Below are 24,685 nucleotides of genomic sequence, written 5' to 3' on the forward strand. Positions count from 1 at the left end.
AAAATCACTTCTCCCGCTCTCCCAGCTAGTCTCTCTCCGCTAACCCTTAGCGTTTCTCAGTGTCTCTTATCCTCCTGGATCAGGACCAGGCTCAGCTGTATCGGCACACTCAGCCCGACACTGGAGAGAAGCCGCGAAAGGGCCCTGGAGAATCGACTGCGCAGGTAGTGGATGCAGTGCGGAGAACACCATTAACGTATCTGCAGTTCTGTATAAATCATCACTGTGTTTTTACAGGCGACAGAACCTTTACTATATGACCTTGCAGCTACACGCGATAGAGGAGCCCGTTTGAATTTACTGTTTGAAAACTCATCGAATCCTGTCCTAGAATGTAGACGAGAACGCTCCGAATCCGCGAGCGCGTGCACGCGTCCCACCCGTTATTCCGCAGGTTGTCAACACTGTGCGTCACAGCGCTCCGCCGCAGTAGGCCGCATCATCAACATGTTCATATGGCGCGGATGCAATAATGTAAACACTACATCTGACAGTCATTTTACGACACATACATCCTTGAATGCTGTGGTGTTTGTGCAGTGGAGATTGTTTTTTATATAGTTATAATGGGTCAGTATAAACCCGGTTAACTAACACTGAATGTAAACACATAAAACTAATCTAAAAGCCGTGTTTACTGTTTTACACGAGTGTCCACAGTTTTCCTTTTAACTGACCGAATTAGTCTGTGCAGAATCACATTCTTGTAACCAACAATTACAATATATTTTTAATATGCTGCGTCAGTGAAGGGCCATTAGATGGTATCTTGGTACTCAGTAAAGTATTGGAACTATACGCCAGTGGTAACCATATAACGAACATCTATTAAGTCTTTCCAGCAGAAACATTATTCTGCTGCTGCGATAGATGATGAGTTTATGTCGTCGTATAACCGTGCACGAGGAAGTACGTTTTAGCAAAACAAGCCTACAGCAGAAGAATGATGTCGAGCTAAAATAAAATGACTAGGTTATAAAAGGCACGAGACACCCTGACCAAAGTCTTTACCTGATTTAGGATAAGTAACGATCCATATGTCGCTACTTCTGAGGGAGAAGTTCGCTATCTCGTCCATCTTCCCTCTACAGAAAGGAGGGAGGCGAACTCCATGATGCTCGAAGTATTTGCTCTCGTACTCTATCGGGGTGCTCGGGGTGTCCACCTCGCTTTCTGCCATCTTCAAATCGATTGAGGAAAAAGGTGAATTTTTTTTGTTTGTTTTTTTACAGAAAATTTGGCATTTGATATCAGGCACGGTACTCTCTTTGGCAAAGACGTGCTGGTTTTCAAGAGTCTGAATCTTCAGCCAATGGCGTTTGCAAGAAGTGATGTAATGGTAGGGTTTCTCTTCAGCGCGATGATGCCCGCGGAGTGATGCGACGGGCTCGAGTCAGCATCAGCACCAGTGCACGGGGCGGTCCCAACGTCGCTGACGGCTTTCTCTACGGAAGGCGTGTTGGGTAATAAGGTTGCATGAGAATAACTGTTTCCTGAGGCTGGTGTAGCCATTCCTCCCCCGAATTTATAACAAGTCTGCCAAGCGTATAAACCTGGGAGACATTTGCTGTCCATATTCTGAGTGGTTATAATTGCACTTAATAAATAATTTAATTGAATGTTGTGTGTATATATGAACGGATATAGATTATAAGTGGATTTAGCATTGACTAGTAAGGGTGTGAGCAGTATGTTTTCTCGTCTTTCCAGTGCTCAGCCTTTTATTCTCACTACGCACTGAAACGCTCCAATAAGGGGAGGAGCTTGCACAAGAGTCAAGCACAGCTCCGTTTCCTATTGGCCACAAAGCTCGCGGACGCCAATAAGAACAGGAAGAAATAAACAAACAACCTTTCGCTTTTAATGTCCGGAGCGTTTGTACGCTAAGCCGGCCGCACAGTGCGCGATGAAGGAAGACATGACTTCAGTATAAACCGGCATTATTAAGACGCACATTAACTTAACTTTCTCCACAGTCTACAGGCTAATCTGTTGGCATGTTCGATTTAAAAGGAGGATGGAATATCTCCTTCGCAGGTTGCGGTTTCTTGGGAGTTTACCACATAGGCGTGGCGAGCTGTCTTCTGGAGCAAGCCCCGTATCTAGTCCGCGGGGCGACCAAGATATACGGAGCTTCGGCCGGCGCGCTCACCGCCTCCGTTCTCGCCAGCCACGCGTGCTTAGGTACGTGGACGCGCCACGCACTAGATCAGATCGCGCGCTCGAGGTGACTTCTTAAAATCATTTGTCGTGTTAGAATGTCAATCACATGTAAGTGACATACAGCCCAGACGCTGTTCTGCACCCGGGTCCCAGCTCGCAGCTGTCCACTTCAGTCGTGTTTTGGTATTTGCCTGTGGTCATATGCGTGCGCCTATCGTCGGCTTGTTTTAGTTTAATTTTGTTACGGATCGATGTTCATCCTTATTACTTTATATTCACAAGTTTACTATGTGTGATACATTAATTCAGAATGGTTAATGAAATCATAATCACTGAGCTTCCTTATACTGAAGGCCTTCATATGTGATCTGGTTACAGTATTAACAGAAAGTTGATCTCTTAGTAAATTGATCATTTAAATCATGGACGTAGTTTTGATTTCAAAAGTGGGGGGGGACATGGATTTGTCGCTATATAAATATTTGGTTTTAACCGTAAAAAATTACGTCCGTGATTTAAATTGAATTGCGTAATTTAAGGATGCTAAAACGTGCATAGGACTGTGAGCAAGTTCATCTTGATGTAAGCAACTGCCAGAGATTTAATTTATTCATTTACAGAAATGTCAGAGGTCATTATGTGCTGCTTGGTTTTGGTATGAATTTTGGGGGTTCCAAACATGTTCTAGGGTTCCAAACATGTCCTATGGTTCCACATGTCATATGGTTCCACAAGTGCTATGGTATCACATGTCCTATGGTTACACCTGTTCTTGGGTTCCACACATTTCCTACCAAAACCATGAGCAGCCGCCTGAGCAGACTCCTTCTCTTCTGTGTGTGATCGTGTTGTCCCTGTTGTTGACACGTGTCCTGCCACAGAGAGATGTTGCGAGGATGTGATGGAGGTCGCTAAGCAGGCTCGGAAGCGTAACCTGGGGCCCCTGCACCCCACCTTCAACCTGGTAAAGATTGTGCGCTCCGGCCTGGAGCGTGACCTGCCAGAAGATGCCCACGTGCGTGCCTCCGGCCAGCTGTGTGTGTCTCTCACACGCGTCAGCGACGGGGAGAACGTGCTTGTTTCTGACTTCGCCTCTAAAGATGAGCTCATACAGGTGAGATGGACTTAGTTGAAAGGCTAAAATGGTGTGTTTTTCTGGGCATGGGGGGTTTTGTACTGAAATACAAATTACTGTCTTTCTTCCACTGGCACAAACAAGATGTCATGCCACAAATCTTGTTAATCTGTAATAAAATGATCATATGGGGCATTTCTAAGAAAAGACATTATTTCCATGCTGTGCCTCTCGCGCACATTTAGATTAAGGAGCATAACAGGTAGACAGACAAAGATGTCCGCCATGTATCACCACGTGTCTGTCCTGTTCGTTCCCCCCTCCTGCAGGCTCTCATCTGCAGCTGTTTCATTCCCGTGTACTGCGGTTTGATCCCTCCTTCCTTCAGGGGAGTGGTAAGTGTCGCTGGCCGTAGCCGCTCAGAGATGGCTGAGTTAATAATGTGTTAAACCAGGTGGTACGATGGTGGTACGATGGAAGAATAGTCCACATGGGAAATCCATCAGGATTTAGCACCCTGAGTCAGAGTACAGAGTGCTGATTTCTGCTGAAAGGTTGAGTCACTGGGGTCATTGGATAAACGTAACCCCTGTATCAGACCATGTTAGTCCCGCCCCTCCCGTGTAACTGATTTGAGTCGGCTGATCCTGTGAGATTTATGGGCATGGAATTTGATCAGCTTATGAGTTTAAAAAGTCCTCTAAAAATGAAAGTCAGCTGCAAGCTTACTAGCTCTGTTGCTTATCAACTCCCTACCGCTCTCCTGTGAACTTGTGCCTATTTGTGAACAACTTCCTAAAACTGCCCAGCCAAACTCGCAAGTGGTCCAACATACTGGCAAAACTCAGCATAAGTCTCATATGACTTAAAAACATATTTTTGTGTAACCTTAGTTTTAAACATTGCTGTACTTGTGAAGCAGGTAGTGTGGGGTTCAGTCCCATATCTGGACTTTATTCAAACACCATTTTTGGCTCTTAGACCTGATGTCAGAGCCGTACTGCCTGCCACCAGACCTGCTGGGGTGTCTCAGTTGCATTGAATGCTGGGATGTCTCAGTTACCGCTTGCGCTGAGGAAATAAAACAAGGTTACTTGTTTGGCCAGAAACCGAAAGCTCATTTAACCGCCAGAAACAGCCAATCAAATATTGAATGTTGAATCCGCAGAATGACGGAGATCTGAAGGTGTCATAATGAAAGGTTCAGGGTGCAATTAGCTCAGACCCACGTTAGTGCAGCCAGCCCTGGAACACAGTCAACTGGCCCAGAACAGACACCTGGATACAGGACACTGCCACAACGCTGTTGCCAGCCGCCAGCAGTCTTGCTTTCTTCATCCCATTTTAAGAAGATATTTAAAGAGCGATCATAGGTTACTCTGGACAGAAAGATACTGTACTCTGTATGTGTCTGTATGAGAGTGTTGTTGATGTTTATGGTTAGTAACACATTAATATATGTATATGCTTAGTAACACAAATGCATGCATAGGGTTATTAACACATTAACATATGCATATGGTTAGTAACACATTAACATGTGCATATGGTTAGTAACACATTAATGTATGCATATAGTTAGTAAAACATTCATGTATGCAAATGAGTCTCTTGAGTCTGTTATCTGAACTGCGTCTGCTGTTCACATTACTGTAAAACAATTCGGAAACTGAAGATGGTTTCATTGTTTTTTAAACCTTTTCTCACGTGTCATATCTGAATACTTTTTTGTAAGTTCTCCCTTTCACACAAAGAAATATAATTAAAAAAAATAAATTATTGCCAACTCAGTACATAAGACACTATGATTCTCTCTCTTTCTTAATTTTTCTGTTCTTTCTGTCTGTCTCTCTCTTCTTTCTCTTAATCTCCTCTTTCTGTCTTTCGTCCTCTCTCCTCTCCCCCTGGCCCTCTCTGCAGAGGTACGTGGACGGTGGCATTAGTGACAACCTGCCCCTGTCCGAGCTGAAGAACACCATCACCATCTCTCCGTTCTCTGGAGAGAGTGACATCTGCCCCAGAGATAACTCCAGCAGCTTCCACGAGTTGCGTCTCACCAACACCAGTATCCAAGTGAACTGGGGGAACGCCTACAGGCTCAGCCAGGCCCTCTTCCCTCCAGAACCCAAGGTGGGAACGCTGTGGGGCTGATACTCCTCCACCAGGTTCATCTCCTCCACCAGGTTCACCTCCTCCACCAGGCTCCCCTCCCCCACCAGGCCCTCCCTCCTCCACCAGGCGCACCTTTTCCACCAGTCTCATCTCCTCCACTAGGCCCACCTCCTCCACCAGGCTCACCTCCTCCACCAGGCCCACCTCCTCCACCAGGCCCAACCTCCTCCACCAGGCTCACCTCCCCCACCAGGGCTCCCTCCTCCACCAGGCCCACCCTCCTCCACCAGTATCACCTCCTCCACCAGTCTCACCTCCTCCACCAGGCCCACCTCCTCCACCAGGCCCAACCTCCTCCACCAGGCTCACCTCCCCCACCAGGGCTCCCTCCTCCACCAGGCCCACCCTCCTCCACCAGGCCCAACTCCTCCACCAGGCCCACCCTCCTCCACCAGTATCACCTCCTCCACCAGTCTCACCTCCTTCACCAGGCCCACCCTCCTCCACCAGGCCCACCTCCCCCACCAGGCCCACCTCCTCCACCAGGGCTCCCTCCTACATTTTGGCATAGCTACTACAACATAAAATTTGAAATATTACACACATTATAGTTACATTAGTAATACGTTTGAACGTGTTCATAGTTTTGAAAAGTAACAGTTAGTGTACAGCATGTACATATTTTTGGGACATTAATTGAAATTACTCAACGAAAAAAATCTATGGGTGTGCAGAATTCACAGTGCTTGTCACAATAGAAATGTTATATGTTGCTTTTTTGTTCTGGATTTGGGTCACTAATTTGGATCACTGTCACCGTTTGTGACAGGTTCTGGCAGAGATGTGTCAGAGTGGGTATAAAGACGCATACCGATTCCTCAAGGACAACCGTGAGTTCCCTTCATGTCCTAAAGAAGTGTATGGCAATGTATTGCTATGATTCAGTGTTTTTAGAAATGTGCAATAGATAACAAGCTTCTACACAAACACATTCAATGCATTCCAGTCACTATCAGGGAATGACTCACAGTGTTTATCATTTCAAAAAAATCAACAACAATCAGTGTATTTTATTCAAAAGGGATCAGAAGTTAGTTACTATTAATGTGTTTGAGAAGCAGCCAGTTCTTATTCGGATAACTGGTCCCCACTGACACATTGACCTCCTTTTGAACAAACCATTACTTCAATGGTTATCGTATGACATCACCCCCAGATCTACTGAGAACAGAATGTCCGGCGGCAGACTTAGCCCTGTCTGGAAACACGCCCACCTGCTGCTGCTCAGGTGTTCGAGACTCTGAAGAAAGTAAAGAAAGCACTCATGATTGGATGCTGCGGGTCTGCATGTTGAAGGAACACCACTGGTGGTTGGACGAGCAGCAGGTCAATAAGCTCCCAACACCCCTTAAGAAAGGTAATGGATGCTATGACACAAAACCTAAAGTCTAGAGCTGCCTTCAACTTATGTTCAACTTATCTAGAAATGTTTTAAGGATTTTAATTCAGTCTTGCCATTATGATCTAGAGGAGTGTTGGTAACGTGTGTGTGTGTGTGTGTGTGTGTGTGTGTGTGTGTGTGTGTGTGTGTGTGTGTGTGTGTGTGTGTGTGTGTGTGTGTGTGTGTGTGTGTGTGTGTGTGTGTACGTGCAGTATTCTGTGAGGCGTGTAGAGAGAAGCATGGCCTCTTCTCTCAGATCACCGGGCTGTTGCCGGTGCGTGTGGCCTCCTACGCCCTACTGCCCTGCACCCTGCCCATGGAGTCCGCCTACTCAGCAGTGCAGAGGTGTGTAGCTCAGCTTCCTGCCTTCATGCATCACCTGCAGCTGCACCCTGCCAACCCAGCAGCTGCCTTGCTCGGTGCCGCCACCTGGTGACAATATATGTGAATCCAGTTCCATATTCCTGTGCTGGTTGTGGTTTGCAGGTTTGTGGAGTGGATGCCAGAGGTGTCTGCGGACGTGCGTTGGTTTGTCGAGGTGGCAGGAAGTGTTTACAGGCAGGCCTGGAGAAGAATGACCCCACACGTGAGAAGGTGAGAGTGCAGAGCTCCCATTCCCTACAGAAGCACCTCACAAGAATCAAACGATCTTAATGCTGGAGATCAATACTGGAGCCTTTGAGAACCTAAATATAAATGCAGTGTGTCTTTATGGGCAGGGAAAACCACAAAACTAGACCCAGAGACTATATCACTTCATACATAGCTGTGTAACGACACCTCTGCACTGTTGCTAATGTGTGATCAGCTGATGTTTTTATTGTGCCATTTATTCTCCAGTGGTGTTTCCATGAGACGGTGTGTCAGCGAACCACCCGCACTAGACCTGCGGGTGCCTGCTATGGAGTGTAATAAACACCTGCCCTTCTCTGCCACCGATCTCTACGGCTGGGGCTCATCAGTCAGCCCTCACCACTCTCTGGATCTGCACACGCCCAGCCCCACCCCCCCGAAACAGGTCCGCTTCTTCACTGGCCCACCAGATGACTGTGAGAGCTGAATGCACCAATAGGTGGAGCCTCCCCTTGGACGCGATTGGACAGTGACTGATGATGTCACAAACCTCCATTTTTACACGCATTGGTGGATGTTGAAAACATGAGCACTACTGGACGTAATGGAGACACGTGGGACTGGTGTCTGCTGACCACTTCTCACACGCTGGTTTACCCTTAAATCCTTAAGAACCAAAGACATAACATTGTCTGTTCCCAAGTGCACTTAAAGTGACAGAAAATCAGTAATTACAGTACATTTTCTATTCAAGTGTGACTGAATAGAAAATGTACTGTAATCAATATAGTTTTAATACTTATGGAATAGTCAAGCAATGTTTTGTGATATTAAACAGGCACTTTGTGAACCAGGATAGCGCGTTTCTGTTACTCTGTCACTCGTGCTGTTCTCACATGGGAAAGTGAGACCGCGCCTTAGACATGTTTGTTATAACGAACGTCAGTGCTTCAGCGCTGTATGCACCTGTGTCACACTCTCTTACTTTAACTGGAAACATGTCAGTACATGTAATGTGTTGGGAGAAATGCTAGAACCAAAAGCAAACTGCACCATTAAGAAACATTTAGAGGGTGTTTATATTATTTGTTAATCAGCCAAAGAACAGGGTTTGTGTTCTGTCTTCCTGTCCACTTACACTTATATAACACAGTGCTAGACACCATACAATGTTAGGCACCATATAACACTGTAGGAGAGTTATTTCTGTGCCGTCTTGGACTCTTTTGGTCTCTCTCAGTCTGTGTCTGGTAGCATACATACACACACATACATGCACATACACATCTCTGGATTTAATAAGCTTTATTAATCTTGCATGTCTGTGTGAAATTTACATTGCCATTGTGTGTGAAGAATGCTATACAAATACACTTGACTTGCATTGCATGTAATTGCTCACAGCAGAGGAGAAGGTAACCACAGGTAACCACAGGTAACCACAGGGACAAACACATCCTGATACCAGAAGAGTTGATAGCTTAACTTGTATTTTATATTTCTTATACTTATTAAGCCAAAGCACAAATCTATTGTATACATATTAATTTGTGACATTCTATCCAAATCTGATATGTTCTCTATATTTAACATAAGAGGAACTCATAATGGTCTAATAGCCAGAGGTGTCAATTCCAGGTTCAGAAAGTAAAAGTCCTCACCAAGATTTTGCTCAAGCTTGCTAGATTTTCTAATTAGTGCAATCCAGGTAAAATTAGTCGAATCAACACAATCCAGGAAGCCTGAGCAAAATCCTGGTGAGGACTTTTACTTTCTGAACCTGGAATTGACACCTCTGCTAATAGCTAAGTGGACTTCACAAGCACCTCAAGAATTTTACGTGAGAAAAAAATGTGACACGCATGTCTTCTGCGTGATGACGTCATATGGCATTCTGTCTCATCTGCAGTTCTTAACGAAACGCAGTTAACGTGATTAATACAGTTAACATGATTAATGCAGTGAACATGTTTAATGCAGTTAGATGTTTAACGCGGCGCGTGCACGGAGCGTTCCTGTCCCTTTAACTTGCGTTCCCATAATGCAGTGCGGGACAGCGCTTTGTCACGCATGTGTTTCGGAACAAGCTGTCACAGACGAAGTTGATCATGGTGGATAACGCAGAAGATGAAGATTATAAACTCTTCCTTACTTTACATACGTCTGCACTGAAGGCGGCCGGGATTCCTCCGATATACTGGAAGAGTCTGCACCACAAGCTTGCCAAAGAGGTAGTTAACAAATCAGGTTGTCATTTAGCTGCAAGGGTTCTCTTGGGCAGTGAACTAGATGAAACTAAATGACAACAAAGACGTGGATCATGGGCTTTCTTGCATGTATTGATGTATTTCGACATTGCATGTACCTGCACAGGCGACAAGCAACGAAATCGGTTCATTCCTTTTCAGTTCTAGTGAACTGAAAAGATGATGGTGGTCTGTCTCTGCTCGCTAGGTGTTTGATGCGGGGGAAGTGTTTGCAATGATGCAGGTGGAACATGATGAGGAGGATGATGATGATGAAGATCAGAAGGAGGAGGGTGCTCTACAAAGCAGGTCCAGCTCTGAAGCCGTTTCTTATAAAGTTGTTGTCACTCGAGAGAGCGGCCTGCAAGCCTGCGATCCGGACAGGTGAGGGCGGCACAGCTCGCTTTATGGGGTTGTGCGCTAACGTGTACTACGTTTGCTTACCAGGGGATGGCGCTACAGCCCGTGCTGTCTCCACACGCTGGCCCCTCTTCCTGTGCACGGATCCTTTACCTGAGGAAAGAAAAGCAGGTGTTACACCTCCCTGTTACAAGTGAAAGACCAGTATCTAAACATCCACTTCAGCACTTGTGTGTACTTAAAAGTTAAATGATAATAAAACATATATGTGCATTGTTTACTGAAATTTGATTGTGAATGAAGATGGAAGAGCTGTTTAATTTAATTAAAATAGTAAAAAACTAAATCATGTGATCATTCATTATGCAGAACTCCTCCCTTAAAGGAACATATAGCCTTATGTGGTGGTATCTGGAGACGGACACTCTTCTGTAGTCTGGACGGGAGACGAGGTTTCCCAGCCTCCACTTCACCTTTAGATCTCTGCTATCAGAACTAAAGCTTTACAGGACATTTCTAAATTCTGTGGATGTCTCTGGTGTTTTTGTTTGTTTGTTTTTACTGATATTATAACACCAACCTTTCTCTCTCAACGTTAGCCAGATTGATTTCTCAGTTCAGGCACAGATTCCTGTCAAGACTAGTTGGGTTTGTGTTTCCTGGCTTCTGTTCAGTGGGTCATCTCACAGCCATGGACACGGAGAGAAACAAGGGTCAGAATTTGCCAAAGTAACATTGTGAAGCGCCTTGCTCTAAGCCTGTGTACATGTATCTCTTTGCAGTGTTTACCTCGTGGACCACGCATGGACGTATCGTGTGGAGAACGCCAGACAGCAGCTACAGGAGATCCCAGGGCTGCTGGCCAGGATGGCTGGCCTGATGGGCCTGCCTTTCCATGGGGAGTTTCCTGACCCCGATATAGTGGACATGGTGCTCGACGATATGTGGAAGTTCAATCAGACCTACCAGCTGTCACAGGGGGTATGCTGTATTTATACTGAGTGAGAAGATCTAGGCTGTTGGTTCAGGAATTTTAAAAGAGAAAGAAAAACAGCCTAAGGAACCAAGCTATAGAATCCCACAAAATGACCAACAGCCAATTACTAATACACTATGTGATGCAGCAAATAGCAAATCATTCTGGTCAAATTTGTCAGACAGTTGTTGTATTTAAGTTATACTACATGATGATAGGCCTGATATTAGCATGTTGGTGCATGCCAGCAATTTTCCTCTCTGAGTGAAATTTGGCCTGGGTGCAAAAATAATAAAAGCTAACAGATCACATCCTGCGCAGTTTGTCAGCTCGTCACTGGCAGATGTGAAGACCATAAGCTCTCGAGGTCAGACTGACATTCTGTTCTCATAACATTATTGTTTTGCATTCACTTTTACAGAACAACAACAAAAGATATTAAACAAGCAGGCCTAGATAAAGCCTGGGGCGCCGGGAGACCTCCAGACTGCAGCCAGTGCTTATTAGAATCAGGCCTTATCCTCACAGCAGGGACACATCACATTAGTGGACAAACTGTCTCCCATGTCCTTACACACACTTGTACTGCAGAACCTGTAGCTTGAAGCAGTGCTGTGGAAATTGTGAAACACACACATGCTACAAAATCAAGGAAATTGACCAAACTGGATAATAAAGGAGCAATGAGTGAGGAAGGGGCCAAGTTAACGAGCTTCAGGATCGCTGTATGTTTTCCTTGGCTGTGTGAAATATTAGATCTTTAATTCGCTCTAATACAGTGAATATCGGAGTGTGGGAATCTGTTTTTTTTTGTTTGTGTGTTTGGAGTGTGTTGACTGAGCGTATGATTCTGAACTGTGTCTTGTCTTGCAGTCTGCAGAAGAGAAGGTGCCCGTCTGGTACATAATGGATGAGTTTGGGTCGCAGGTGCAGCACTCTCCACAGCCGTCCTGCCGCATGGCTCCTTTCTTCTATGCCAATCAGCAGATCGCCTATTCAGTGCTCTGGCCTCTACAGGACTTGGGGCATGGAGGTGCGTGCGCACACACACACGCCCCTCATTAGTATTGGGTCTCTCCAAAGCACCTGTCACACACGCACACAGACACCTCCACCCCCCTCACAAACACACACACACACGCACACAGACCTGCACCTGTTGCCCCCATCACACCCTACTGACTTTAATCCCCCCCTTCCAAAGCCCCTTTTCTAAAAGTTTCTGTCATACACACAACCACTTAGTTTATGGTTAGATATCCATCTTTTCTTTTCTTTTTTTTGACAGTTTTAGAGCCCCCCACATAATAAACACATAATTGTTTCAACACGTTTTTTTCCAGACACGTTGTGCGCATGGTAACTGCCATTTAGTAGAAATCTCACCGTAGTGCTACATCTTAACAGGTTCAATCCCTTACACATGACCCTGCGGTCACCACGTGTCACTGGAAATACAGTTATCATTTTACCAATAATTGTTTGGCAAACAATGAAAGAAGACAATATACAGACAGGACAGATACAGGATTTAATCTAATGTTTAAACATTATTTCTAAGTCGTGATGGCACAAGGCATTATCGGCTGGTTATGTTGCGTTAGGCTGAGTTGTGGCTCCAAGACCTTATGTACCTATAATCTATGATAAAGGTCCTTTCCTTCATTAGGATAATGTCAAACTTGGTGTCTCTGGATTGGTCTTGAAGAGCTGCGTCTTCTGTGATAGGTTAGAATCCAATACCCAATACATCACCCTCAGGCCAGTGATGACTCCAGTCCACCTGATGTGCTTAATCAGTTCTCTACACGGTTTGATGAAAGTAACAGAAAAGCTCCTCACATCACCAGATGGGGAACCAGCACTAGCACTACAGCACCATCAAGTGAGGACCACCCTGTATAAACTGAATGCCAACAAAACAGGGGTCCAGATGGAGTCTCCAGACAAGCAGTAAAGGCTCGTCCACACTGTGCTGTGCAGCTGATGGAGGTCGGAGCCTTTCTCCAACCAGCTGCAGTCCCAAAATGTTTCAAGACATCCACTATTATCCCAGTCCCCAAAAAGACAGCCAACTCGATGACTATGGGCCGGTCGCACTGACGCCAATATTCATGAAATGCTTTGAGAGACTTGTGCTTTCACACATCAGTGCCGTCATCCCCCCGGACTTGGACCAGCATCAGTTTGCGTATAGGGCAAACCGATCCACAGAGGGTGCTGTCTCTATGGCAGTACACACAGCACTAACACACCTGGAATAGCCAAACACAGGATCAGGATGTCATTTGTGGACTTCACCTCTGCTTTTAACACTGTTGTCCCTCACAAACTGGTTTCCAAGCTGGGAAACCAAAGCCCTGAGCAGGACCTTCTGCTCATGGGTCATGGACTTCCTGTCAGACAGACCACAGAGGGTCAGGATGGGTAAAAACACCTCTTCTACTTTCATCTTGAACACTGGGACTCCATGGGGAACAGTATTGAGACCAATACTCTTCACCCTGTTCCCACACGACTGCACCCCGATCCATTCTTCAAACATCATCATCATGACACATCAATAGTACAATAGTACAAGCGTTCCCTCAGGAATGAGGTGGAACGTCTAGGTACTTGGGTCTAGCACTTAACACCTCCAAGACAAAGGAGATAATCGTGGACATTAGGAAAACAAAACAGCCAGACCTCCTCCCCCTTCACATACTTGGTGAAAAGATAGGACAGGTGGAAAGTAAGTAAGTAAGTAAGTAAAATACATTTATATAGCACTTTTCACAGGCACAAGCCACAAAGTGCTTTACAATGGAAAATAAAATAAAATAAATCAAAGACACAAAAACACACACTATAAAACAGAAATAAAATACAGTGTACAAGGTCAACGGCTGCAACCTCCACCACTAACTAAACGCCTGCGTAAAAAGGAAAGTCTTTAGCTGTTTTTTAAAAGTATCTACAGTGTCAGCTGATCTTAAATGTGGAGAAAGTGTGTTCCACAGTTTTGGAGCAACCACCTTAAATGCTCGGTCTCCACGAGTCTTTAGACATGAGCGTGGCACAGACAGTAAACTCAGGTTGTTTGACCTGAGTAATCGTGATGAAGTGTAGGGGTGGAGCAGGTCAGCGACATACACAGGAGCTGTGTTGTGTAGTGCTCTGTATGTTAAAGTTAAAATCTTGAACTGGATCCTGAATTCTACAGGAAGCCAGTGTAAGGATTTTAAAATGGGTGTTATGTGAGACCGTCTGCTTGACTTGGTCAGTAACCTCGCTGCAGCGTTTTGAATTATCTGTAAACGACCACGAGCTGATACACTGAGAGATGAAAACAAGGCATTACAGTAGTCTATGCGAGATGAAATAAACGCATGGATCAGCATCTCTAGATCTGCTGTTGAGACCATAGATCTCAGTTTACTGATATTTCTCAAGTGGAAGAAACAGGATCTTGACAGCTGTTTAACATGAGAATCAAATGCTAAAGACTGATCGAAGATAACTCCCAGATTTCGGAGTGTGAAATTCCTGGGCGTCAACGACTAACTTGGTCTCCTAAGACATCACACGTCATTAAGAGGGCACATCAAAGGCTGTACGTCCCAGAAAAAGCTGAAAAAGCCCACCTCAACAGCTCCTGGTGAATTTCTAGCACACCACCAGCGAGACCTGCATAGACACACACACACACACACACACACACACACACAGACCTGCAGCTGTTGCCCCCATCACACCCCACTGACTTTAATCCCCCCCTTCCACCCCCATCCCAACCAGACAGCCACTCTGCACTTAAATGCTGGGCACTCAGCATCTTAGCCACTCTCTGCTCACTCTATTGACACTACTTTTCACATATTTCACCCACTGATGTATATTATAACTGCAATCTAGTACTTGTGTAGGAGTGATCAGATGAGTTCCTGTGAGGGATGCAGTATCTGGTGTTCCTCTATAAAACCATGGAGGACAACGAATGGTGGTTTACTTCAAAAGATTCCGTAAAAGATTAGTTTCCGTATTTTCTGGACTATAGAGCGCACCTCAATATAAGCTGCACCTACAAAGTTTTTTTTAATGGAAAATGTTGTATAAGCTGCACTGGGCTAAATAAGAGCTAGACTTTAATTATCCAACACAGCAAATGGCACAGCATTTATGCCCAAAGCCACACTGACTCAAGGATGTTAATTATTTTAAATAAAATACACACTGGCTATACCAACGTTCACCATAACTTCGCAGTATTACAGCGGTATTATGTCTAAATATCTAGTTAGGACAAAACTAGAGTGCTCAGTGAACTAAGTTATAATTACTGTAACTCCCAAATATCATCTGTAGCATCTTTATGCATGTGCTAACGAGGTGAGTTGGATTCTGCCGGGGAGTCGGAATTTGGCACAAAACATGTTGGTTTGAAAAAAATTCTCAGTCGTACCTGCTACTTGCATGTAAATGAAAATGAGCACTTTCTTCTTTGATTTACAACTTTGACCTTCCACCTGATTCACTTTCTGCTCCGCCCCCTGACGGGCGAAGAAAAATCTACAGAAAAGCCACACCTCTTTATAAGCCGCATGGTTCAAATCACTCACTAAAAAGGTTTGTAGACTTCACCCCAAAGGTGGCAGTCCTGTGTGGAAATGCACTTTGTATGCAAATGTACTCTGTTGTTTTTACTAGCAACCTGATTCCCATTGGTTAACCTGGGGAGGGGGGGGGGGGGTTTATAAAAGGGAGATGTTTGTGGGTGCAGGGGGCTCCTCTTTTACTTAGGCTCTCTTCTTCTTCGGCTTCCTCTTTCTTCTTCTTCCTTGCACTGTGAGATTGTAAATTGCAAATCTCTTTCTATTTGGCTTTTGTATCCTGTTGTCTTTTCTGCTTGAGAAGTTGTCAAAAAAAATTTGTTATACTCACATATAATGACGATAAAGATTCTCTCATCTTATTGTTTTTAAGATAAGAGATAAGTTAAGATAAACCTTTAATGATCCCACCTCGAGAGAATGTGTTCATTACAACAGCTCATGTACAGACAAGGATGAGATAAAAAATTAAAAAAGAATTAAGTAGAAAACCTTATATACATGAAAAATATATCAATACACACAGTGTACATCAAAACACATCAAACGTACACAGTAAGCATTATGGGTAGGATTGTACATATGTAAATGTAAGCAAAATGTATATGTACCATCAAGCGTTAAGAGTCATGAGTCTTTTCAAGAGTCACCAATGGCCCGAACCCAATAACTTATGTGTCAGCATACTTGGCCAAAAATGGGTTTTGGTTCTAGTTCAGATTCTGAAATCTTTTCTTGTGTGAATGAACCCCACATATGTTTTTTTTCTTTTTTTCTTGAGCAAAATGATATGAATAAATGTGAACATGAGGCCTACATTGCACTGATCACACAGCTTCAGAATTTCAGATTTTTCATGGGGATTAACAGCCCTCACTGATTTATTCTTCATAATCCCCAGATGAGGTGACAAGAGATTACACATATGGGGAGTCTGACCCACTGGTGAGGAAATGTCGACTATTACCATGGCAGCCAGCTGACCTGGAAGCAGTAATCGATGAGACTCCGGAACCCCCTGACGTGTATTATGAGGTAATAAAGGTTAATATGACATCTCTGTACTCCACAGGACCAGAGAAGGTTCTTCTAAAAGTTATTTTGGAAGCTTTTTAGGAAAAAGCATTTAAGGAAAAAGCATTTAAGGAAAAAAATATTTGTCAGGAAAAGCAATTGTATCAGAATTTATCAGGAAAAGCAAAACCATTTCAGAATGGGAATCGTTTGATCTTCGTTTGGTGTAAAACCAGGAAAGCATGCCATTGTCGGCTGCTTTTTAATGACTTTTATAGGTGGTATTTATACCTACAATCAAGTTCCACTTGGTCAAATTGTAGAATTGCTGTGGTCTACACCAGTAGTGTAGACATTGGAGGTCAAATGAAGTGTGTGCTGTATGTAGTGTCGTCGTGTTTGTTTGATGCAAAGGATAAGACTCAGAAGACTTATATTTTTATTGTAGCAAAGATATATTTTTGGGTATATCACAACCTAAACATCAGCAGAATGCTTGAGAGATCCAAACATTAACAGTTTGAACCGATACTTGTATCCCAGTTGCTCCACCCAAATCATGAATCCCTTGACGCTGTTTACAATCTTCTCTTAATACCAAACATGGACTCATTTTAACATTCTATAAAGTTTGTTTTGACCATCTTCTAAGTTCCTCATTTTGTACCTATGTTGCAAGTTGTTTTTCAGGGTCCATCTGTCTGGCCCTACATGAGATCAGCATGTCTCTACTTCAGAGACCATATCCCTTAACAGAACATCCTGTGTCTAGCTTCAGGTCATTTCTCACTGACCCTGTGACCTTGTCTTCTGTTGAAAGTCAATATCAAAACCGTTACATTGTACAACTGCATTGACTCACAACTTTTACAACATTTTATCACAGTAGGCAGAATGTGTGGGGGTTCAGACAAGAGCTGATGGTTTGATTTGCCTGGGCTGAGAATCTTGAGGTGCTCCCATCAAGCAGTCTCTGTTTTAAAACAATAACATTTGTAATTTAATATTCATGTTACACATTGAGTGCTTAAAACTCCAGATGCACAAGAGCAAGTAAAATATATAGGTAAATGAAATATGCAATTATAAAAATAAATATGTCCAGATAATATATTGTCCCAGAATCACAGGGAATTAATGCCAGGCTACGGCAGTGCTGGCATGTCTGAGCACTGGCTGTGTGGCTGTAACTCTGCTCAGGTGGATTGTGGGTAATTAAAAGTGGTTGCTTCATGGTTTGTGGCAGGCTGCTTGTATGTGTATTCCACTGGTAGCAGAACCAGAGAAGTGCGACAGAGTGGATCCACTCTCGGTACAGATCTTCATACTGTACCCGCCGAACAGCGGCGAGGTTGGAGTTCATCAGCTTGTGTAGTTCTTTAGTACTTGACTGTGTGTGTGTGTGTGTGTGTGTGTGTGTGTGTGTGTGTGTGTGTGTGTGTGTGTGTGTGTGTGTGTGTAAAGTGTCGCATTATAACGTTGATAAGCATAATTACTGATCGCAGAACAAACTTCCCCACATCTTCCATCTTCATGTCCTTCCTGCTCTGTAGACCATATTACAGGAGAACAAGGAACAGCTCCCTGTGGACATCTCGGCCTACAGAGTGCCAGAGGGCAAAGTCCTAAAGTGAGTACTGATTTCTCAGAATCACAATCGGGTTTATTGGCCAAGTAAATTCGCACACACAAGGAATTTGTTTTCGGCTGTTCGTGTTTCTCACGCAATAACAGTATACAGGTACTTTTCATATAACTTATACACAATATACAAAAAACAAGAGTATACACAGTATACATAGTCTATATAAGGACATTTCTATACCGTGTGCTTTACAGTGTTCACAAAATAACAATATGAAAACAGTATACATATTAAATAGTAGTGCAACAATAGCAGTGTAAACATGTATGATTATGAATAAGGTGCAATAATGCAGTGATTTTAGAGTAGGAGTGATGATAGTTGTTTATGGTGTATATGATCTGGGTGATGGGTGTCTGGTGATCAGCTGTTGAAGGTGACGGCCTGTGGGTAGAAACTGTTCTTGTGTCTGACGGTCTTGGTGGACAGAGTTCTGTAGCGTCAGCCAGATTGGAGGAGCTGAAACATATGGTGACCCGGGTGTGAGGAGTCTGTGATGATTTTCTCAGAGGAGCACCGATGACCTTCTCAGCAGTCCACACTGTTCTCTGCAGTCTGTTCCCATCCTGCTTTGTGGCTGCTCCAAACCACACTGTGATGGACGTGCACAGGATGGACTCAATGACTGCAGTGTAGAACTGGATCAGCAGCTCCTGAGGCAGATCTAACTTCCTCAGCCGGCGTAGGAAGTACATCCTCTGCTGGGCCTTTTTGAGGATGGAGGTGATGTTGGGCTCCCACTTCAGGTCATGTGAGATGGTGGTGCCCAGGAACCTGAAGGACTCTACAGTAGAACCCTACTTCCTGCTTTCCTCCTGTACAGACGCTTTTCTGTCAGCTCTGCCTGTCCTTTCATTTATTTGAGTTATATCTACAAGTTCAAGTTATTTTTACAAGTTAAAAGGATCCATTACTCGTTACTTCACTTGGTAAGCTTTTTTACATTCATCTATAAAGGATTATTTAGCATTTTTTACATTCCGACAGTCCGACACTGCGAGTGAACTGTTTTTTGCGCCTCATCCTTGTGAGTGGTTTTTGTGCACTGTTTTATCAGCAGCTGATATTGTTTTCAGCTGTGAAATACCTGCCAGAACTTATTGGGTGTTATTTTTGCACTTTGGATTTTTAACTTGGATATTTGAGCCTTGTGCCCGGTGCTTTTGCGATTATGGCTCATGCTTCCACATCATCTATTTGCTCTGAGTGTATCAAACTGTCTCAGAGGGTTGCAGAACTTCAGGAAAGAATCCATACCTTACATTCTATAAGGGAGGAGGAAGAATATCTGGACTCGATTCTTGCCACACAAACCGCTGACAAAACCGTCCCTGTGACTGGCAAAGAAAGAGACGTTTCTCTCCATTGTCGCTGGGATGTACTGGGGGCAAAGCCTAAGCTCATCTTGGCCTCAACTCCTAATCCTGTTAACAACAACAATGATAAGGGCTGGACTCTTGTTCGGGGGAAGGAACGTAGCAGAAACCAGCACAGCAGCGGCGGCAAGCAGCAATCTTCAGAACAGAACATTCTTCTCGATAACAGATATGAAGCTCTTGCCTCAACTGAAGTAGCAGAAACTGAGCAGTCTCATCACAACATACTGCCTCCCTCTCCAGGACATCAAGGACATCAAACGCACCCCAATCAGCATCAGAGATCCGACTCCAGTCTGGCTGCTAAGCTTGCAAATAACTCTGGCCATTCGCGGACCAACCACCAGGCTGCCAACTGTGTTAGCCAGCAGCATGCTAACAAGCATGCTAAGAGGGTTAGCCATCGGGATGCTAACCATGTTGGCCATCGGGGTGGTAACCATGTTGGCCATCGGTGTGGTAACCATGTTGGCCATCGGGGTGGTAACCATGTTGGCCATCGGGGTGGTAACCATGTTGGCCATCGGGGTGGTAACCATGTTGGCCATCGGGGTGGTAACCATGCTGGCCATCGGGGTGGTAACCATGCTGGCCATCGGGATGCTAACCATGTTGGCCATCGGGATGCTAACCATGTTGGCCATCGGGATGCTAACCATGTTAGCCGCCGAGGCATTAATGGTGAAAGAAGACGAGGAACACCGCCACAGCCCAAAACGCTGCTAATTGGGGACTCAGTCATCAGAGATGTATGGAGCAACAGTATTAAGGCCTTTTGCTTTCCTCGTGTTACTGTCTGTGAAGTGATACCCATGATTCCACACATATTGCATGACCATCCAGCTACGGAAAGACTGATTGTACATGTCGGCTCTAGCGATGTTTACAAACAACAGTCTGAGATACTGAAACAGGATTTTAACCATCTGCTCGACATTCTGGAGTTTTCCCGGTGTGAAGTGTTCATTTCTGGACCGATACCAACTGCACGTCGAGGCAGTGGTCACTTTACCAGACTGCTGGCTCTAAACAGCTGGCTCACTACAGCCTGTGCACATCGGAAGGTAAACTTCATTGACAATTTCAACATTTTTTGGAGGCGTCCTGAGCTTTTTAAACCTGATCAGCTTCACCCTAACAGGGCTGGGACTCAAATGCTTGTGGATAATCTAATGTATGGAATCACTCACATGCGGAACCTGCACCCAACCGCCAGCAGTAACGTCAGTAATGTCAGTCAAAGGAGCCCACCATCTCCTGTCAGAGAATCTGTCCACAGTCTCAGAGGTAAACTCCAGGAGATTGAAGAGGTTCTGCAACACTACAGTCTGCTGTCTTGCAGGAACTCACCCACTTCTCCTGCACACTCAGTGAATTCTCAGGTCTGACACACTGGAACCCATGCTCCTAGTCAGTGCTACATTCCAGTTATTTTAAATAGCCGGTGGCATGGCTCTCAGAATCGAAATAAAAATGTAATCAGAAGAAAACATAAGGGTACAAAACATTGTAACAAACAAAATTTGATCCCAGTGAAATGCACAAGTGATGTAAGCGATGCTGATCAAACACATCAAGTCTTCAAAGTCTCCTTACTAAACGTCCGCTCACTCACAAACAAGTCTTTTATAATAGCTAAATTAATTGAAGATTACTGTCTGGACTTTCTTTTTCTAACAGAGACTTGGCTTGATAGCAATGGAGCAATAGTGCTAAATGAAGCTTCACCTCCCGACTTTACCTATTTTAATGTCTCCAGGGTAAATAAGAGAGGTGGTGGTGTTGCATGTTTTTACCATAAAGCATTCCGATGTAAGCAGATCTCATTAGGGGAACATCCTACGTTTGAATATCTGGCAGTACAACTCAACAGTACTTATTCAGTTCTTTTGATTGTTATCTATCATCCTCCCAGACTACATGCAGATTTTCTTGAAGATTTTGAAGAAATGCTTTCAAGGATTTTAATGGATTTTGATTATGTTTTAATTGCTGGGGATTTTAATATTCACATGGATATATCCACAAATCCAATCACTTCAGAATTCATGAGGATGCTTAACTCTTTTGATCTCATACAGCATGTATCAGGCCCAACTCATAAGCATGGCCACATTTTAGATTTGGTCATTTCTAAACGTATAGAGGTTAATAATACTGAAATTACTGATGTTGCAATCTCTGACCATTTTGGTGTATTTTTCAACATGTCATTATCTACTAGAACACTCAGTGAAAAGCGCACAATAACCAAGCGTTATCTCAGTGCTGGCAGTGCCGTGGCCTTCACAGACATGATACAGTCCCTCCCTCCCCTCTCAGAAAATGGGAATGAGCTAGTTGAAACATTCGCACACAGAGTTAGGAACTGTATTGATGCTGTGGCACCAAAGGTAACTAAAATAATCTCTGGTAAAATTAAGATGCCCTGGAGAAACACTCCATCTATTGTAAAATTTAGGCAAGATTGTAGGCAGGCTGAGAGACGTTGGCGAAAGTCAAAATTGCAAGTACATTTTGATATTTATAAAACAACATTGCAGAATTACAACAGTGAAGTGAAATCAGCAAGGAAAAACTATTTCTCTACCTTAATCAATTCATCCAATAATAACTCAGCTGTCTTGTTCAGAAGCATAGATCAGCTAGTAAACCCCACCTCCTGTGGCTTCCCTGAGACTGTTTCAGTTGAAAAATGTGAGGAGTTTGCTATATTTTTTAGGGACAAGATTACTAGTATAAGGCAGAACATAGCAACAAGCACTAATAGACCATCAACCCTTATATCAGTTACTCAACCTAACTTTAATATGTCTTATTTCCAAGAAGTTGACATGGTAACACTACTTGATGTGATTTCATCACTAAAATCCTCTACTTGTGAACTGGACCCTTTACCAACAAGCTTTTTCAAGCAGGTTCTGAGCTCATTAGCAAATGAAGTTCTAACGATTGTTAATCAGTCTCTGCAATTGGGTGAATTCCCTAAAATTTTTAAAACTGCAATGGTTAAACCACTATTAAAGAACAGAAATCTTGATCCCACAATTCTTAATAATTATCGACCTATATCTAACCTTTCCTTTCTTAGCAAAATCATTGAAAAAGTAGTGTCAATCCAGTTGAATGACTATGTAAAAGTAAATCAAATAAATGACACACTTCAATCTGGTTTCAGAGCTCTCCACAGCACTGAAACAGCCCTAGTTAAGGTAGTAAATGACTTGAGATTGAATAAGGATGCAGGCAAACTCTCAGTCCTTTTTCTGCTAGATTTAAGTGCCGCTTTTGACACCGTTGATCATGAAATACTTCTTGATCGACTACAGAGCTGGGTAGGCCTTAGTGGCTTAGTCTTAGACTGGTTTAGATCGTACCTAACTGGGCGTGATTACTATGTAGCATTAGGTACCTCTTCCTCCACACGTCAAAAAATAACTTGTGGAGTCCCCCAAGGATCAATTCTTGGGCCGTTACTATTCAACCTATATATGCTTCCGTTACCACACATCATTAATAAACATGGTATTAGTTATCATCAATATGCAGATGACACTCAACTTTATATTTCGCTAGAACCTAAAGCCCTAAAATCAATTTGCTCACTGTTTGACTGCATAGATGATATACAGACATGGATGTCTGACAATTTTCTGCAATTAAATAAACAGAAGACAGAGGTTCTTGTTCTTGGCAGTGATTCACAAAGGAATGATGTCCAGACTTATTTAAATCAAATGAATCTGAAAGCCAGACAATGTGTTAAGAACCTGGGCGTCACCTTTGATAATGAGCTCAGCTTCAAATCACACATCATGACTACATGCAAGACAGCTTACTTTCATCTTCGAAACATCGCTAAGGTCCGAGATATGCTCTCTCCTGCTGACAGTGAAAAACTTGTCCATGCATTTATCACATCAAGGCTAGATTATTGTAACGCTGTTCTATCTGCTCTTCCAAAGAGCTCTATTTCGCACCTACAGCGAGTTCAGAACGCGGCTGCAAGGGTTCTGACCCGCAGGAGAAAGAGAGATCATATTACACCTGCACTCCACTCACTGCACTGGTTACCTGTCAGCTTTAGAATAGATTTTAAGGTTCTAGTCATGGTTTTTAAATGTCTTCATGGTCTTGCCCCTCTTTACCTAAGTGAAATGATTGTTAGATATGTTCCAGTCAGGTCTCTCAGGTCTTCAAACAGTAATCTACTGGTGATTCCTAAAAGCCGATTAAAGATTGGCGAGGGTGCTTTTAGCCACTATGGCCCAAAGCTCTGGAATTCTCTTCCTGAAGAGCTCAGAGGCATTTCATCCCTGCATAGTTTTAAGAGCAGTCTCAAAACATTCCTGTTTAGATCCGCTTTTAGTTAAGAAACTCTTATCTTAATAGTTTTATCTTATTTAATTTACTTTTTATTATCTTAGTTCACTTTTTACTTTTTATGTTATTTTAATATTTTTATCTTTAATTTCTTTTAACATTTTCTTTTTGTCTTTGTCTTATCTCCTTTTAATGTTTCTTTTATTTATACTGTAAAGCACTTTGAGTTACATGTATGTATGAAAGGTGCTATACAAATAAAGATTATTATTATTATTATTATTATAGACACGGGGCTGTTGAAGATATTGAAGGACAGCAGTGCTGAGTATTGTCTCCTGAAGTCCACACTCATCTCTACAGTCTTGAGCGTGTTCAGCTCCAGGTTCTTCTGACTGCACCAGAACATCAACTTCGTTCAACTTCCTGTCTGTATGCAGACTCCTCGTCGTCCCGGATGAGTCCGATGACTGTAGTGTCATCAGCAAACTAGAGGTGCAGTCAATGATGTAGAGAGAGAAGAGAAGTGGGGAGAGCACACATCCCTGAGGAGCACCAGTGCTGATTAGGGCTGCCACAAACTATTATTTTCATAGTCGACTAATCACTGATTAATTTTTATGATTAGTCGACTAATCGGATCATATGTTGATTGAATATAAAACATAATGTAAAAATGTAAATGTAAATGTGCCGTATTTTGTCAATTGTGATTTTTACACCGCAATCAAAATTTGTCCTCCGCTTTTAACCCATCTGTGCAGTTAGAACTCACACACTAGTGATTAC

At 43.5% G+C, this 24,685-nt stretch overlaps 3 protein-coding genes across 4 annotated transcripts in view; 2 read left to right on the top strand and 1 right to left on the bottom strand.

Moving 5' to 3' along the window:
- The window catches only part of sult4a1 (sulfotransferase family 4A, member 1), a 69,160-nt gene extending 67,728 nt beyond the window's left edge, over positions 1-1,432 (bottom strand). Inside the window, exon 1 of one of the 2 annotated variants that reach the window (XM_077005290.1) lies at positions 1,012-1,407. In XM_077005290.1, coding sequence (XP_076861405.1) covers positions 1,012-1,180 — 169 coding nt within the window. In that variant the 5' untranslated portion in view covers positions 1,181-1,407. Of the gene's footprint in view, positions 1-1,011 lie in introns of both variants that reach the window. The other variant, XM_077005291.1, reaches the window with a different exon arrangement.
- A 388-nt stretch (positions 1,433-1,820) lies between these two features.
- Positions 1,821-8,569, top strand: pnpla3 (patatin-like phospholipase domain containing 3). The gene is made up of 9 exons (XM_077005288.1): positions 1,821-2,184; positions 3,045-3,277; positions 3,568-3,633; positions 5,159-5,368; positions 6,180-6,240; positions 6,567-6,767; positions 7,004-7,136; positions 7,278-7,385; positions 7,632-8,569. The coding sequence occupies exons 1-9, from the start codon at positions 1,998-2,000 to the stop codon at positions 7,849-7,851; spliced, it is 1,419 nt and encodes a 472-aa protein (XP_076861403.1). The 5' UTR covers positions 1,821-1,997; the 3' UTR covers positions 7,852-8,569.
- Positions 8,570-9,403: 834 nt separating this feature from the next.
- ttll12 (tubulin tyrosine ligase-like family, member 12) overlaps positions 9,404-24,685 on the top strand; it is a 43,437-nt gene continuing 28,155 nt past the window's right edge. The window contains exons 1-6 of the mRNA XM_077005293.1: positions 9,404-9,595; positions 9,819-9,994; positions 10,753-10,951; positions 11,820-11,979; positions 16,440-16,573; positions 18,106-18,182. Of these exons, the coding sequence (XP_076861408.1) occupies positions 9,473-9,595; positions 9,819-9,994; positions 10,753-10,951; positions 11,820-11,979; positions 16,440-16,573; positions 18,106-18,182 (869 nt within the window). The 5' untranslated portion in view covers positions 9,404-9,472. The remainder of the gene's footprint in view (positions 9,596-9,818; positions 9,995-10,752; positions 10,952-11,819; positions 11,980-16,439; positions 16,574-18,105; positions 18,183-24,685) is intronic.

The sequence above is a fragment of the Brachyhypopomus gauderio genome, chromosome 5 (genome assembly GCF_052324685.1).
Source record: "Brachyhypopomus gauderio isolate BG-103 chromosome 5, BGAUD_0.2, whole genome shotgun sequence".
In the NCBI taxonomy this organism is placed as follows: domain Eukaryota; kingdom Metazoa; phylum Chordata; class Actinopteri; order Gymnotiformes; family Hypopomidae; genus Brachyhypopomus; species Brachyhypopomus gauderio.